The sequence below is a fragment of the Neovison vison genome, chromosome 7 (assembly GCF_020171115.1).
Source record: "Neovison vison isolate M4711 chromosome 7, ASM_NN_V1, whole genome shotgun sequence".
Classification (NCBI taxonomy): domain Eukaryota; kingdom Metazoa; phylum Chordata; class Mammalia; order Carnivora; family Mustelidae; genus Neogale; species Neogale vison.
In genome coordinates, this window is record NC_058097.1 from 110,378,578 (window position 1) to 110,395,983 (window position 17,406).

Here is a 17,406-nt window from a genome sequence, read left to right on the forward strand (position 1 = left end):
GCCACTGTTCCCTGCGTCAGATTGATTTCATCTTAATTTATACAGTCTTTCGTTCCCCTAAACAATTTACAAACAGCTCAAAAGGAAATAACAATGAAGAACCAAATGATAATATAAAAACAAGGGAAATCAAGAGTCCCTTGCCAAGTGACATTTTGGTGCCAAGAAAAGAGGAGAGGGTTTTAAATAAGGATTGAGCCGTTCGGGGGATTTAATATTTAGAAGATCAGGGGCAGGGGAAGCAGAGACAAGACGAGAGAGGCGTGTGCACAGATGGGGCACGGAAGCCATGGAAAGACAGAGGCGGGTGGGGAAGGGAAGGGTCATGGGATGGGAGACGGGAAGGAGCAGGAACGAGGGGAGTCTCCACCCAGACTGGAGACAGGGACGGAGCGCTGTGTTGGTACCAGAGCCACCTTCTCCCAGGTGCAATCCCGAGTGCTTGCCGGAGCTAAACTAGTAAAGAATAGCAGAGAGCGAAAGCAAGGAGAGCAGCAGGCTGCTTTGGGATGGCGATCTGCAGTGAGCCCAACTGTTGATGAGACAGAGATCCCAGGCCCTCCGGTCAGAGGTGGACCTGGCTGAGCGGAGGAGATGGGCATCTGGGGCGGGCTGGGCGGGCTGGGCGGCGGGGCTCAGAGAGGCAGCTGGAGGATCTGGGCGGAAGGCCTCTGAGCCTCACCAGGAGTCTGCAAGACAGGGGCTGTGTATGGAGGACTCTGAGGAGACCCAGCTGGGAGGGATAGTGTTCGGGGCTTAGAAGGTTTCTGCTCCGATGGGCCCAGGCTGAGCCGCAGAGAGGACCCGTGAAGCCCGGGGCTCACTGGGGACTACCACCATGTCACCTCTCCGAAGTCAGTATGCAGATGGAGAGGAGACAGGAAACTTGAGGCTGACCCCCTTCCACTCACCCCTGCCCCCATCATCCCTCTCTGGGCTTCCGTTCCTAGAAGCGCTGGCAGATACCACGAAGGTCCCAGAGCACAGGATGCCCAAAGAACACTGTGGACAGGCACGTGCCCCACTCCCAGCCCCACTCCCAGCAGCCGGATCATTTGCTAATAAGAGAACATCAGCCAAGAAAACCGCACCCCAGACAAGTGGGAACAGCAAGCAGGAGGCAGGAAGGAGCCTGGGGGCTGGTGGGAGGGTGTGAGGAAAGGCTTGGAGAGCGGCGTCTGCCAGTCTGCAGGGACTGGGGTCTGCCGGGGACCAGCACACAGCCTCCTGAGAAGAAGGGCCTCTAGAGGGGGATGAGGGGGCCCAGGCCTCTCTGAGGGCAACCGTGCCCTGGGAGGACAGTGGTCCCTGGGGCCTTGGTACTGGCGAAGCTGCATTCAGCTTCCAACAAGGGAAGTCTTGTATTAAATTGCTTTATGCACCAAAAGGAAACATGTGATCTCGTGTCACAGCAAGTTGGGAGGGAAGGCAGACTCTGGACGGATGTTTTTGGAAACCCAGTTTTCTTCTGTTCCTCCGTCCCCTCTGTCAAGCCTGTGCTCAGGCCAGAGCCAGGCTGGCTGCTGCAGGCCCAGGCGCCATGTCCTGACACGGTAGTACCGAGAGGAGAAGGAAGGACTCCCTCTCTTGGAGAGTTCTGGGAAGTGATCCCTCTCCGCTGGTCTCATTTCCTGTCTCTGGGGATCAGAATTGGGCCGCTGGCCCGTTCCCAAATCAATGATGGCCATGATGGAAGGATTCCTGGACCACTCAGGATCCCCTGAGAGCTGGGGGTGGATTGGCCATCCCTGCAGCACGTGGGGAGTGGAGGAGACCCGCGCACAGTGGGAGCTCTGCTGGGGAGGAAGAAGGGGAGAATGGGTGCCGGGTAGGCAATCGATGGTCCCCTCCCACTGCCCCCTCTGTCCTGCCCTGTCCTGTTCTCACGACGTTTCTAAGTGGCTCTTTACTGAGAGGCTAGTGTGAGGACAGACAACCAGTCGGACCAAGGGGCAAATTGGGTGATGGCCAAACCCCGGACGAGAGAGAGGCCTGCCCACTACCTTTCCTTACCCGCAGCTCTGGCCCACGAGTCTCACACTTCTGTCTGCTGTTGAGAAGGTCACCACATCGAGAAGACTGCCCATGTTGTCCCGGGAGGCTGGGCATGTGAATAAATCTGACAGGGTAATGACTCACCACCGGTTTCTTGAGGGGATGGAAGGACAATGTCGTAGACACAGAAGGAAACCAGACTGGAGAAAGGGTCCTGGGACTCCAGTCCTGGCCCTTCCTCTGTCCTGCTTGGTGACTTTGGGCAGTAGGTGAATTCTTCGAGCCTTGGTTTCATCACTGATAAAATAAGAGAGTAGGCCTCTTTGATGTCTAGGAGCCTTTCCTGTCTAATAGGTCGAGATTTTGAGACTCTCTGAATGGACAGATTAGTGGTAAGACAAAGGAGAAGGTGGGACAGAAATTAGTTTACTGTATCCTTTAAATAGCCAAACAGAAGGATCATGGGGGCCAATGTCAGTGGCGGTAACCAACGCCCCCCCCTCCTCGGGTCAATGTTTGTCTAAGCTGGAAAGGGAGAGTCTGTAGCATTGATCATTTCCATATGTCCTTTTGGCAAGGAAATGTGAGAGGTCCATTAATAAAGGAGTCACATGTGCTCGGGGGAAAATGAATTATGTGCAAATGACAAGGACAGTTGTAGGCTCTCCGAGAAGCATCGAGCGCCTTGCAGGTGAGCCTGGGATCGAAGAAGAAGAAGCTGAGCTGAGAGGGGAAGGCGGTGGGGAGGAGAGAGCAGGAGGTGAGGGCAGGAGGGACTCGAGGGAGGTGGCCGGTCAGCATGGCTCAGCCTGACTGCAGAGCTTTCTACTGGTCCTGATCGCTCTGTTTCGTGCCCCTACCTGCTTGGTCTTTAGGCCACAGGGCACTTCAGGGCCAGGGGACAGAAAAGGAGGGGTGAGGGAGCTGAGAGGCCCGGCCCAGGCACAGGGGATGTGGGGGCTCCTGCCCGTGGGGTTGTCTTGAAGGAGAATGGGAGATGTTGAGGTCTCGGTGCTGCCACATCATAGGAGCTGAATAAATGTGGAAAGAAGGAAAAGAAGCAGGTGGAAGGAAGAAAAGAAGGAACCAGAGAGGGATGGAGAGGGGAAGAAGGAGGAAGAAGGCAGTTTTGCAATGCAAGTGAATGCGGATCAGGGCTGGGAAGCTCTCTGGGCTGTTCTCCCTGTAACTGACTTTTAGAAAGATGATCTGAAGTCAACACCCCCCCCCCCCAAGTCGCTGTCACAGCACTCCTTGCCCAACAGGCAGCTCAACTGCAGAGGGAATAAGTCCCTTTTCCCAGCCTGTTTCCTGCCTTGAGCTTCCTGTTCTTGCGACTCCCTGTAGCCTTCGTTCAGCCAGCACCTGCTTCCCGGGCTGACACTGCCCGCACCCAGGGGGTACACAGTTGGCAGAACACGTTACAGACCCACAAGCCAGGGGGTTGCCTCTCCTTTATGGGGAGCCGTTGTTCTCTCCAGGCTTCCAGCGTGCTCGGGATTGCTCAGCACATGCGCGAGGGCTGGGATCTAGACTCTGGGTGTCCCCGTCCCCGCCTCAAGATGCTTACACTCTGTCTTGAGAGCTCGAAAAAAATCCCAGAGGTCACCACATGGTCTCCCTGCCTCCAGCCTTGGAGGGGTCAGACTCCCAGGGCCTGGCCAGGGAGGAGGAGGTTATAAGAAGTGATAGATCCTGATATGACTGCCCCTACAGGGCCTCCCACTCAGGGCTCCTGTGCATTTTGTCCCTATTGTCATTTACACTCAGTAGGTTTTCTTGCTGGGGACTGTATGTGAACAGCCGAGTGTCGTTGTCCAGGGCAGGCAGCTTCTGGTTTTCCGCCCCTACCCAAAGCAGCAAACATTGGGTTAATACATGGGGCAGGGCTTTGGCTGAGCCTCTGTGGGCAGATTTCACCCAAAACTTAATTCAGTTCTAGAAATGTGTCTTGGGGGGCCTACCACATGCTGGGTCCCGGTGCTAGATGCTAGGTGGGGTATAGAGATGATGACCCTACCTGTTCCTGCCTGAAGAGCTTGCAGTTAGACTAGGGAGAAGAAAATTTGAACAAGCTGCCTGGGCTTCTACCCCGGGCTCTGATTCCCTCTGCAGAATCATCCCTGCCTGCATTGCTGGTTTTTTTGCTTCTTCCCCTCCCACGCACCCCCCAAGTGTGTCCCACACTTTGCGCCCCTTTGCATGTCCAGTGCCACCTCTGGAGGCCCTTTTCCCCTTCCCCAGCAGCTCCCCCTCCCAGATCCAATGATGTCTCTACCAAAATCCTTCAGTGCTCAGTTCCCACGCTGTATCCTCCAAGAAACGTTTTCTTGATCACGCAACATGGTCTTCCTCTTTGGGCCCTGCCCCGCCCTGCCTCTCCCTGACCTTTGTGTGTCCGCTCACTCAGTTTCACGTTACCCTTGTTTGGGTCCTGTCCCCCCGTACACCCTCTCCTATCCATGGCAGCCTCTTGTAGGAATAGAGTCTTGCTCAGTTTGGGCTTTGCGTTTACCAAGTGCTTTGTAAGTACCCATCACACTGAGTAGTACAGAGCAGTTGACTGATAGTAGGAATATCCAGGGAGACGCCATTTCCTGGGGTCTTCTAGGAGGAGGTGACCTTTGGCCAAGCATCGTGCAATGGGCAGATCTGAACGTAGTGTCCAGGTTTCTTCCCTCTTCCCCGAGATCGGTAGCCCCATCCCCTTCTTGGGGATTTCGGACAGCAGCGGGATTTGCTACCTCCTTGGGGCAAAGAAAGAAAAAGTCATCCTTGAAAGTGGTTGGGACTCCAAGGGACAGCTGGGTGGTCCAATCCCAGAGAAGCCTTCGCCACCCCTGCCTGCCTCGGGCAAACACCTGAACGCTTTGGGGAAGTGGAGCTGTCCCAGAGCCAGGCAGTGGCCCTGAGCAACAAGCAAGTGCCCTTATTTCTTCTTCGTTTCTCTTTTCTCTTGTCCCCCTCCCTTCTTTTCTTCCTCCTTTCCCTTCCCTACCCCCTTCACACCCATCCCTCCTTCTCCCTGGGCCCCCCCGCCGCTGCCCTCCTGCCCGCCGTCCGCCCCCTCCCAGCTGTCCTCGGCCCTGTTGTTTGACGCTGTCTACGCCGTGGTCACCGCCGTGCAGGAGCTCAACCGCAGCCAGGAGATCGGCGTGAAGCCTCTGTCCTGCGGCTCGGCCCAGATCTGGCAGCACGGCACCAGCCTCATGAACTACCTGCGTATGGTGAGGGGCCACTGGGGCCCCGCAGTGGGGGTTGGGACGCTCTGCTCGCCGCCCTGCACCTCCAGGCCTCCTCGGAATATCCCAGCCCTGGATAAAACAGCCATCCGCAGTGACACCATTCCCTGCACCGTGGGCCACCGTTGTTCCCTGATCCCTGACGCCCCACCGAGGAGGCATAGTCTGGAGCTGGCTTTCCTGGCCACATCTCCAGCTGTGGCTCCCCTGGGGGGATGGACATGGATCTCTAGCCCACCAAGAAGACCTCTCCTGTCAGAGAAGCCTGGTGCAGAGTGGGTTTTGCATTTAGAGTCAGGGGTTTCCTGACTCCCTGCAGACCCAAAGGTGGGTGAGCAGCTGCCCAAAAAGTATAGATTCTGTTAACAAATAGCACCCTGGGGGAGGAACACAGGAGAACTGGAGTTCAGGCCGCCATCTTGGCACTGTGTTGGTTTATGTGTGGTCCTTGGGTGTGGGGCATCCTTCTCCGACTCCAGCCCCAGCCAAGTCTGAATTCATTCCAGAAACATCGCATTTGTAGTCATAAGATCCTGTGGTTGAGAGACAGGCAGGAGAACGGACCTTGATGGTCTGCTTTCTTTCAGGCATCCTTAAATAGCCCGTGTGTGGAATGCTTAGAACCAAGTAGGACACGGGCCCTATTTGGTGCTGTAACTCACTCTCTCTTGGACAGGTAGAATTGGAAGGTCTCACCGGCCACATTGAATTCAACAGCAAAGGCCAGAGGTCCAACTATGCCTTGAAAATCTTACAGTTCACCAGGAACGGTTTTCGGCAGGTAAGTCTAACTCCACAGCCGTGATGGCCCATCCTTCCTCATTGTTCCCTTCTGCGTCCTCAACCCTCCCATCCCATATCTCCTTGGCACCCAGGATGGCCCCTTCTCTCGGTTATTGCCGGGAGCTACAGGTTGCCTCCTATGCATGGCTCCCGGCATGCACCAGCCTCCCCCACTTCCGGCCACCAAATCAGCTAGTGTGCTCAGTTTGGGCTTTGCGTTTACCAAGTGCTTTGTAAGTACCCATCACACTGAGTAGTACAGAGCAGTTGACTGATAGTAGGAATATCCAGGGAGATGTTCTGCAGCCCCAGCAGAATACCAAGAGGGAGGCCATCATGCTCTGTAGGGGTAGGAGGGCAAGAGTGTATCACATAAGGAAGAAATTCCCAGGCCATGCCCACCACTTTGAATTATTCTACTCCGCGTTTCCCCCTAACGCTGGAACCAGCGTCAGACTCCCGAGAGCATGCAGGGAAGGAACCAACTGGGTCCCTTTGGTGTTGGAGTGGACGGGCAGCTCCCTCCTGCTGGCTCTTCCCTGACCGACCCACGCCCACCCATGCTGCTCACAGCCCTCCCCTCCTGTCTGCTACCTATCTTCTCCCATCCGCTCCGGATAGCTCGGTCCTCTGAAGCTCCTTTTCAACCCTACTGCCCCCTCCTTTTTCCATGAGCTCATTCTCCCTCTGTCCGGTCCTCTCGCATCAGCGGAGACAGGGGTCCGCACAGCCCCTCCAGGAGCCTCCCTGAAGGTCTCCCAACGGCCCCGTCATCTGGATAATCAACCCCCTATTCTTAAGCTAACCCTCCTCCAGCCTTAGAAAAGCCAGAGAAATCGGAACTGATGAGCTAATTATAGCAGGAACCAGACGCACAGGAGGGCTTCCGGCTGTCAGAGTAGCTGAGCGTGGGAATGTGGCCCGGAAGGGGCTACAGTCACCTTTCCTCAAGGTTATCCAGATTCTTTGCCCTCCTCCGCCTCTTCCCCTTCCTCTCCTCCTCCTCCATCATCATCATCACCATCACAGAGCAGCTTGGCACTTCCTAAGCTCTTACCTAAGCTCTTATGGTTTATGGCCATAAACCATATTGGTTGTGTCCTATGTGTTTTCTCATTTAACCTTACAGACTAGGCGCTTTCCATTTATTTTCATTTTATTTGTTTGTCATCTGCGCATAGAGACAGTTAATCTGGATACCATCTATTTCCTTTTCTTGTCCCGCTCAGTGGCTAGAATGTCAGTGTTCAATATTGATAAGTTGTTTCTGCTCTTAAGGGGAACACTCTGGCCTTCGACCATTAAATGTGCTGCTGGCCCTGGCACTCTGTAGATGTTCTTTATCAAGTTGAGGGCTTTCCCTTCTCTTTCTAACTTCCTGAGAGTTTTTGCCATGAACATGGGGGTTAAATTCTGTCAAGTGCTCTGGCTGGGTCAACAGGTAGAAGCATATTACTTTTCTTCTTTAGCATGATCATAGGGTGGATTATATTAATTGGTTTTCAAATGTTTAACCAGCGTCACACCCCTGGAATAAATCCCACTTGGACAGAGTGTATAATCTGTAGGCATTGTTGGATTTGGTTTGCTAATATTTTGTGGAGGATTTAACATCTATGTTCTGAGTGGTTACGCCTTGGGCTTGAAGGGTTTTTTACTGAATTTTTTTATTCCTTTTGTCTGCTTTAGGTATCAGGGTTCTGGCTTCACAAAATGAATTAAGAAGTGTTCCCTTTCTCTTCTGTGTTCTGGAATAAGTTGTATACAACTGCTGTTAATTCTTCTCTAAATGTTTGGTGACACACTCCAGGGAAGCCATCTGGGCCTGGAGATTTGTTTTTCAGGAACCTTTAAATTACAAATTCAATTTCTGAAATGGTTATAGGACTATGCAGGTTATTTGTTCCATCTTAGTTAGGGTTTGTTCTTCTTAGTTGGTAGTCGGTGATAGGTACTTTTTTTTAATGCCTATTTTATAAGTGAGGAAAGGATGCTTGTGGAGGTGGCTGGACCTGGCCTTGAACAGTTAGCATGGTAGCTGACATCTCTGACTCTGAAGCTCGCTTTCTTAACCGTTATGACAGACAAATCATGCCTCAACATCGCCTTGGTAATTTGTTCAAAACACAGGTTTTTAGACTCCACTGTACAAGGGTCCCATTGGATAGACCTCGGGTAGGGTCCAGGAACTGATGTGGTCACTGAGTTTGCAGGGGGATTCCAACAAAACCCTAGACTACACTGATGAGTCCTGGCCACACCTATATCCTGCCACTCTGTCCCCATGTCTGAGGGGCTCCGGTTCAGCCCTTCCTTCCGGGAGGACAGTGATTATGCTAGGCCACGATGCCACATTACCTTTCTTGGAAAACAACAAGATAAAAGGAGAGAGTCCAGGGTTAGGTAGATAGCCAGAAACACTGGGCTAGAGTATCATCGAATGGTCATATCATTTCTCTAACCAACCGATGAGCATGTGCTCAGTATGAGTGCAAGTTCTGGCTTCCCCGGCTGAACATTTACGCAGAAGAAGCAAGTCCCTACGAGTGTGGATTTGACCCTAAAGGGTCAGCATGCCTCCCTTTTTCTATGCGATTTTCCCTAGTAGCTGTAACATTTCCACTCTTTGATCTAGAAATGACACCGCTTCCTTCTGTCAGGTACTGTGCTGGGCTCAGAAGAAACCAAGCTACAGAAGGCACAGTCCCTGGCCCTGAGAGAGCTCACAGTCAGGGGACACGGGAAAATAATAAGTGCAGTTTGGGGTTAGGAAACTCAGATCATGCCCTCGGGCTTCTAATTCCCTGAACAAAGGAAGCCTCCAGCCTATAGGGAAATTGCCAGGCAGACTTCTGTGAGCCCCAGTATGCTCATGGGCTGCGAAATGAAGAACGTTCATTCCTGTGTTCAGTAAATACCTGTTGTGCCTATTATGGTCCTGACTTTTGTCTAAGCACAGGCTTTAAAGAATGGGCAAAGTGTCTGCTTTCCTGGGGCCTATATTGTAGTATGGGGCAAACAATGGCAAACACATCCATACATAATACAGTGTCAGTACTCATCAGCACTATAGGAAAAATTAGAAAGGGTAAGGAAATGAAGTGCGTGGGGATAATCACAGGGAAGACGTAGTTAGGAGAACATAACACTCATGCCCAGCCCCAGACGCACTCCATAGAAGGTTCAGTCCCAGGCTCTGAACATTCCCCCATTGAACCTCACGCCTGCGTTCAGAGCGCTGCCCGAAAGGGGCCCCCTTCCAGCCCCCTCCTACCAGGCAACACCCGCAGTGGCAGAGTTGGTTGGAGGCTCTGACCCCATCTTCTGCTTGAATGACAGCTGATTAGGCTCAAAGTACCTCTTTCCCTTAACTCTGCTTGTCCAGTAGGCACTACTCAGGCTGGGAAGAAACGGCATCGCCAGCCTCCAGGCCCCAGCCCAGCCCAGCCCAGCCCAGGGCAGCGCAGTACAGCCCAGCCCAGCCCAGCTCAGCCCAGCTCAGCCCAGCTCAGCTCACCTCAGCCAAGCTCAGCCCATCAGGGGATTCTGGTCTGCAGCATCCTGAACAGTGGTTACTGGTCCTTCTTTAGCTGCATACATGGTTGGTGTAGGTAGGTTGTCTCCAACCCAGACGTGCAGAGGAATGACCCAGGTGCTTGCTGTAATTGTACATTCCCAGGCCCCACAGCTGTAAATTCTGAGTCAGTAAAAGGGGGTGCCTTGCGTAGGTCTGCATATTCTTGTCTGGCACCCAAAGAGCCAATTACAGTATAGGGAGGCCACAGGCTGTGTTTTGACAAATAGTGCCCTCTGTGCATAGAATTTCCTCTTGACCTCCCCCCACTCCCATCTTTTTGAGCCAAGGAGTCCATCAAAGTGGAAGACGTTTCTGGTCTTCCACTACCCTAAGGGATGCACATTTTTCTAAGTTTTTATTTTAATACCAATTAGTTAACATGCAGTGTGATATTAGTTTCAGGTGTACAAATAGTGACTCAGCACGTCCCTGTGTCATCTGGGGCTCATCATGACCCGTGCCCTCCTCCGTCCCCATCACCTAGTTCACCCCTCCCCCCACCCTACCCCTTTCTGGTGACCAGCAGTTTGCTCTCTGTAGTTAAGAGTCTGTTTCTTGGTTTGCCCTCCTTGTCTCTTTTTTTTCCCCCTTGGCTTGTTTGTTTTGTTTCCTAAATTCCACATATGCCTGAGATCATATGGTATTCGTCTTTCTCTGACTGATTTCACTTAGTGTAATACTCTCCAGATCCATCCATGTCATTGCAAAAGGCAAGCTTTCATTCTTTTTTATGGCTAAGTAATATTCTTTATTATCACATCTTCTTTATCCATTCATCATTGGATGGACACTTGGGCTGCTTCCATAAGCTGGCTATTGCAGATAATGCTGCTATAAACATCGGGGTCCATGTCTCCCTCTGAATTAATGTATTTGTGTCCTTTGGGTAAATACCCAGTAGTGCGGTAATTGGATCGTAGGGTAGCTCTATTTTTAACTTTTTAAGGAAGCTTCATACTGTTTTCCAGAGTGGCTTACACCAGTTTGCATTCCCACCAACAGTGCACGAGGGTTCCTTTTTCTCCAGGGACACACATTCTTGATTGGATTTATAAAGTGGATTGCGGTAATCCGCTTTATTACCCATTTTTCTTCAACAGATCTGGTGACTGTCCTGCTACTTCCCTGTCTTGCTCAGGCTCTGCGAATACCCGTGAATACTGTCCAAGTTGTATCATGGGCACAGACAGAGCTCTGCAGCTCTGGTCCCCAGGTCCCATCTCAATCACCAGCCCAATCTTTGCCTCTTGATAGGTGTCCTTCCCCTGATTATTATAGGATGAAGAAACGGTTTGGGGAGTGATAATTACTTGGGCTTCTTTTCCAGGGTGGGAGGAAAGTCAGTAGCTCTGCTTGAATATTCTTCCAATGCCATCCAAGGTGGTGCTGGCAGGGGAAGGGAGAGTGACCAGGAACAGAGGCAATAACATCTCTTGAATACCTGTTGTGAATCAGACACCACATGGGCCCTCGGCACAGATCCCGTCTGACATGGGGGACTGCCCTTTAAGGTGGATAAACCCCCACATCACACATAAGGAAACTGTTGCTCCAGGAAGATAAGGAGCTTGACCCGAGTTCACTATTAGCAAAGACTTTGGGCAGAGCTAAAATTCACCCTCAGGCTTGTCCAACCCGAAAGCCCATGCTCTTAGATCTCCTGCTCTTGGCTTTTGCTCACTTTCTTGGAATCTCTGAGCTCCCAAATCAAAACGCTTCACTCAGGTCTGCTGCTTTGCTATCACCTGCCCCCGGGGACCTGCTGGGCTGGGCTTTCTTTAGTAATGGTGTCTTCTCCTTCGGATTTGGTTTTGTTCTTTCTCCTCCTGTCTGGGCGAGTGGCTATTAAGAGCTGGTTTTGATTATTTAGAAAGCACCACACAGGGACCCAGTGGGTTGTAATTGGTAAAATGTCTGAACCAAATGCCATATTCCCTGCTGGTGGCTGATTAAGGGATTATTGCCATTTTAAAAATAGTCTTTCAGAATTGAGGGTTATTTTTTTTTTTACCATTAAAAGAATTACTATTTTGATTCTGTTGGAGAGGGTTTTCCATCTTGGAATTCTGTGGAGCTCCTATTGGAGACTGTTTGGGGGGAAATGTTCCCTAGAGTGTCCCATAAGTGGTATTTCTGAAGCTGGACCATCTCCCAGTTGCTTATTTATGGGCCCAGAGGTCAATGGTATTGCTTTAGGGTTCCCCAAGGCCATCCTCTTGTTCCGCCTATGTGAGCTCTCCATTCTCTTGCCCATATTCTCCCTTTCCATTCCCCAGAAGATGTCCTAGATCACATTGGCATAGTATAATTTCCCTTCTTCATTCGGGATAAATCAGATTTGGAAGAGACAAGGGGAACAAAGAAAGAAACAGAGCATGAGAGGGCCCTTAATTTTCTTCATTTAACTTAGTCTAAAGATCAGAGATTCTGAGCAGCCCCCAAGTGACTTTCTTAGGGCTGTAGTAGGATGAGTACACCTTTTATCTGAGGATCGGAAAGGGCTTAACAGGCTCTAATTAAGCCTTTGGGAGAAGGAGGTCTGAGGCATGGGGGCCTGACATCCCTTACTAAAGAGGCAGATCTCACTTTTCCTATTGGATCCCTGTACATCACAATGGGGATATCTGAGTTTTCTTCCCGTGTGAAGGTGGTAACTCCTCAACGTTTGGCCTTGTTAAACCCGAGGACTAATGAAACTGGATTTGCATGGTACTCTCTTCTGCTTTCCCGTGGCTAGGTAGAACGTTCCTCTGCTGACATAATGAGATAATAGGTTTCCTCCGTGATGCCCCATGCAGAGTGGTGTACATAGATATTTAAAATTTCCCATCTTGTATCAGCCATACATAAAGGCTACTCTCTCCATCTTGCAGGCAAAGAAACTGAGGCAGAGAGAGATAAAGTAATGTGTCCACATCCACACAGCTAGTAAGTTCCAGGCTTACCTGAGTCCAGGCCAGGCTATCTTCAAAGTCCATGGTCTTTTGACTCTGCATCTGGGCACCAGAATGCGTTGGGGGAGACCTCCAAGGCCTCTAGTCTAATCTTCCATCCCAGTGCAAGAATGTTTTCCATAATGTCCCCGAGAGAAGCGGCCACCCAGCTTCTCCTTGAGCCTTCCCCGGGCTGGGGAGTTCACTACCTCTTAAAGAACATATTTCCAGATCTTCTAAGCAAAGGGTCAAAATCTGCCTTCTCATTCTGCCTTCTGAAGCAGCTGCAATGGCCCACTTTGTGTTCTTTTTAACAACTCTTCAAATATTTGAAAATAGTTTAATTTTTCTTCATTTATTCACTTCTTCCTGAAATTTTGCGTAACACTGTTGGAGCACCTTCTCTGTGTCCAGGGTGGGGAATGCAAGATACATGAGTCATGATCCCTTCAAGAGCTCATAATCTTTGGGGAAAGGCAAAAATTGTGGTCAACAATTACCCTAGTGAGCCTCTGATATCTTTGCTTCTGCCAGCAGCAGCCCATAGCTGTTTCCAATATAATATGGCCCCCAAACCTCACACCTCTGATGCTTTTGGGTTTGTTTTGGTCTCTATCAAAACACGAAGCCCAAATTGAGGACCACACTCCAGATGGGGTAAAATGGGATAGGGCTGAGAGCACTGGCTCACAAACGCTAAATTTCCATTCACTGCATTAGCTTGCGTACTGGAATTAGCCTCCAAATCTTTGATTCGTTCAGAACTCTGGACGTTGGGGTCAATTACTTGTTCTACTTGCACCCTTGCCCCCAAACTATGCAAGGTTATTTTCACGTGAACTTTTCGCAGAAACCATCCCTGAGCCACCCTTCCCATAGACCACTTGTGTACTTAAGTCTGTTCCCATGGAGATGGAGAGATATGCAGATCTGGCCAAGAGTGGGCGAGGAAAAAGCCTTGAGAACTGATGGCCATGTTTCGTTTTCCAAAGCTGATATAAACTCAGCTTTTCAAAGGGCTGGTTCTCTGGAACGACTTGAGTGTAGTTCTAACGAGGCAGGGGATGAACCAGATGGCTTTTGTGAGTCACCCTCGCTAGCCAAGAACTCAGGGGTCCCATGTCCTCCAGAAGGTTCAGGGAATCCAGCTCCAACTTCCTGAGTTCCTGCGGGACAGCCTGCCTCTCTCGAATTTCCTCTCCTGCCGCCTTCCTGGACAAGCCCGCACACAGGCACGCCGGCCCCCCATGCAGGGAAGTCTGGGATCGGGCAGTGTTTGTGGTGTTAGAACTCGCTTCGGCAGCACCCCCGAGCCGTGTGAAGGCAGCCAGCTATATTTCTCACCATGGCTCTCTGCGGCCGGGGACACTAGCAAACAAATCCTGTTGCTTTGATGGCAATCTTAACAGAACTGTTGGTAGGATCCCCTCCTGTCTCCACCTCCAGACCCTTTCCCCCACTTCAAAAGCAAACAAACATAGAACAACAGAAAACTCTAGAAAGACCCTGTCACATGAGAGTCTGTGCTGCCATTGCCTGCAGGTGGCATTGGGGGAGCAGTGAGGAGGGGGTCCCCCCTCCGTGGAGAGGCCCTGCCCAGCATCTGTGCCCTTTGGCCGATTCCCTCCCATCATGAGCCTCTGTGACAGCGCTGGTCCCATGTGCTAACGAGAACAGCCATTAAGGCTCAGACAGTTTCCCGGGTGGCACGGGGGACGCTGCTCTGAGTGTCCTGATTGCTACTGTCTAATACATTTTCAATTTGAGGAAGGAGTTTACCATAAATATGCAGATCCTTTGAAGCTGCCTTTGCGGAGCCTGGCTCGGAGCGCCGGAGCGGGGGTTTGATTGCTGGAAATCAGCAGCCTCGAGTGCCAGCTCGCTGGCTGGGGGACAGAGCTGACAAGAGTGGGCCGGCTGGGGAGGCTGCTCGGCGGGCCATTCCCCAGGAGCCAGCAAACCAGCGAACGCTTTGCCTTTGATGAGGAAATTCTGGGATGGCAAGCAGCTCTCCGGGAGAGGATGGGGGCTGCTTTGAAGGTTACTGAGAAGTCATTTGCGTCTTCTTTTTAATTAAGGAGCCGGGAGAACGGGAATTGGTCTGAGGTTTGAAATAGCTGATGTCTCCTCGAATGTCATAGATTCTTAGAGCCGGAGGAGCCCTGAAGGGTCAACGGGTCCAGGTCTCCCTCCGGAGAGGGAGGGGCCTGAGACCCCTAGTGGCCCCGTTTGCTCCCAGAGTGAAATGGCAGCTCCCCAGTGAGGCCATCACACGCCGGGCCCTGCTTACCTTCAAGCCTCCTCCGGTGCCGTGGGGCTTGGATGCTCTGCCTCTGCTGGGGGTTTTCTGACCCTCATCCTTGAGAGCAAAGCCAGCCCCGCCCTGCCAAGAGTGGGGCTCAGCACAGGCTTGCAGAAAGCAATGCACCAGCAAAGAAGGGACTGGGGTGTGTGCAGGGAGCACCCCAGCCCTGCGACTCTAGCCCTGAGGAGCTCACATCCAGCAGGGATGCTGGAGCCCTGGGGACCTAGGATTTTGTTGTGAGAGCTCTCTAAAAGCTACCTTTCCCCAGTTTGTTCAAAGAGAGGGTTCCTATGACAAGCCTCTTTTGGCAACTGAAATTTGAAGCTGTGAAATGGGAGGCACCCCAAATCATCACACACATCTTTCCCTTTCCCCAAGAGAGTACCGTCTGTAAGTGAATCAACGCGCTCATCTGGCTTTCCTGGCCACCCCCCAGATGACAGACAGCCGAGGGGCAGATGAGCTGGCTTTGGACGGGTGTGGCCTGAAGGTCCCTCTCTCCTCCTGTCTCCCCGGCCCGCGTGCATCTGGTTTTTTCTCCCAAAGCACTGGCACTTCCTGCTTATCAGCTTTGACGGGAAATTCACCGACTGCAGAAGCTTATTCACACATCAGCCAGCAAACAAATTAGAGCTACTTAAATTTTCCAAACGGGGGGCTGCTCTTGGGCAGAGGAGCGGGGTTGCAAAGTGCTGCATTTTAAATATATTTCTTGTACTATGCCCCATCACGCATCCTGCCGGAGCCCAGCCTGGGGAAGTTTGCCAGTGCAGAGTGACTCTTCTCCGCGCCTCTTCAGCCAGCTCATGCCTGGGAGAGCTAGAAGAGGCCGAGCTGCTAATTTGGTCTCATGAAGCAGCCCACGTCATCACTCTGCTGAGAGGTGGGCACGCCACCGACCAGAGGTGTGGGCAGTTGAGGGCAGGCAGGCCGGCTCTGGGGGGAGCCCAGGGAGGCGAGGGGAAGCCGTGTGCAGAGACCCTAGCGTTCTATTCCTCTGTGTCCCCCCTCCTCCCAGTAAAATAGGGCTGATGGTCTTAATGATACCTGCTTTATGGACTTTATAAAATGATCGTGAGCGCAAAACGAAAGGCCGTTTGTAGATGTGCTTGGAGGATTCTGCCGTACCGTGCAGAATCGAGTCCTGTCCTCTCTCCTGGAGAGGCCTGTGTGTATATTTCTCCGTCTTGGTACGCAGCGTTCCTGGAGTCTTGCTTGTAGCCTGGTTCAGGGCAGAAACAAGGACAAAGCAGGGCTGAGCCATGTGTTTACCTCACCCCTGCTCCGAGTCCAGAGCGCTGCGGGAATGCCACGAAGCCCAGCCCGCACTTGGGGGGCTCAGTTCTGCCACCCAGCCCCCCCTTGCTGCAGGAGGGGCTCCCCGTGGCCTTCCCCTCCCCTACTTCTCTCCTTCTCCATCCCTAACCTCTGTCCTCCATCTGGTCCTTCATGTGGCAGCTTCACACATGCCGCTTGGCTCTGGGTGGGATGAAGATAAGCCCAGAAGTCACGGCTCCCTTCCTGGGAGAATCGATAGAACTTTCTAGGGCCTACCTGATGTAGCACTGCTCCGACAAGAGCTGCCAATGCCCCCAAACTAGAAACTCCCCCATCTGCCCAGAGTCCCGTGAGGCCCAGCCACACGCAACCTCCCTGTGGCCCCACATCCCGGTGGGGGCAGCGACGGGCCATTCTCAGGCCTTCCCTGCGAGCTTAGCATCCAGCGGACTCTTGAAAGACAGGGAGCAGCCAGGCTCCTCCAGGCCCAGACACTTCATTAGAACCATTAGTTCAATTGGCATCTGCCGCTCAGAGCTCAAAGTTGTGTGTTATTAGTACAGCTGCTTTCCCAAGACACTTCTCCACCTGGCGAGTTTAACAAATGAAGCCAGGAGCTCTCCATGCCCCGACCGTGGCGTGTTCATTGGCAGTAATTTCCTTGGAAGATGAAAAATCTGAGGCATGCCTGAGCGCTCTGATGAATTCTCTCCTTAGCAGCTAATTTGAAATCCCTACTAGCTTCTGGGAGGCGGGAGAGGGATGTGCAGCTGGGTTTTCCTGTTTCCAGGCTCTCCTGTGCACTTGGCCGGTGCCAGCATGAGCCGGACCGACGTTGGTCCTCCCCCCGCCCCCAGAGGCTCGGAAGAGAGTCTGTGAGATTGTTGATCACACCAGCGAGAGGGAGGGAGTGATGTAAATAAAAGAAATTATTCAACTTATAAAGTACTTCTGTCCAAAAAAGAGAAGCAGAAACACAAAAAGGAAAAGTCGTCCGGGCCCCGTCGCTGCCCTGTGTGGGGAAATTGCCCTTCGGAAGCCACGAGCCATTGGGAGAGCCTGGGAAGTCCCCCGAGCGAGTCTCTGGAGGGTGGCATTTTCAGTCCGAGCTGCCTGCTACACACTGAGCTCCGCTCCTGCCCTGGACATTATTTATCTGTCACCACAGTCCCTGAAAATAGCCGCTGTGGGTCTCTTCTCCTTGGCAGCCGGAGCGGTAAGGGCCAGGCCAAATGCCACTTCCTATCCCGGAGGTCGGGGGTTCGGGATGGAGGTCTGGGCCCATCTCGGCAC

General features: G+C 52.2%; 1 protein-coding gene across 1 annotated transcript in view; it reads left to right on the top strand.

Moving 5' to 3' along the window:
* The window catches only part of GRIK4 (glutamate ionotropic receptor kainate type subunit 4), a 421,019-nt gene that overhangs the window by 313,652 nt on the left and 89,961 nt on the right, over window positions 1-17,406 (top strand). The window contains exons 10-11 of the mRNA XM_044258062.1: window positions 5,070-5,222; window positions 5,914-6,018. Coding sequence (XP_044113997.1) covers window positions 5,070-5,222; window positions 5,914-6,018 — 258 coding nt within the window. The remainder of the gene's footprint in view (window positions 1-5,069; window positions 5,223-5,913; window positions 6,019-17,406) is intronic.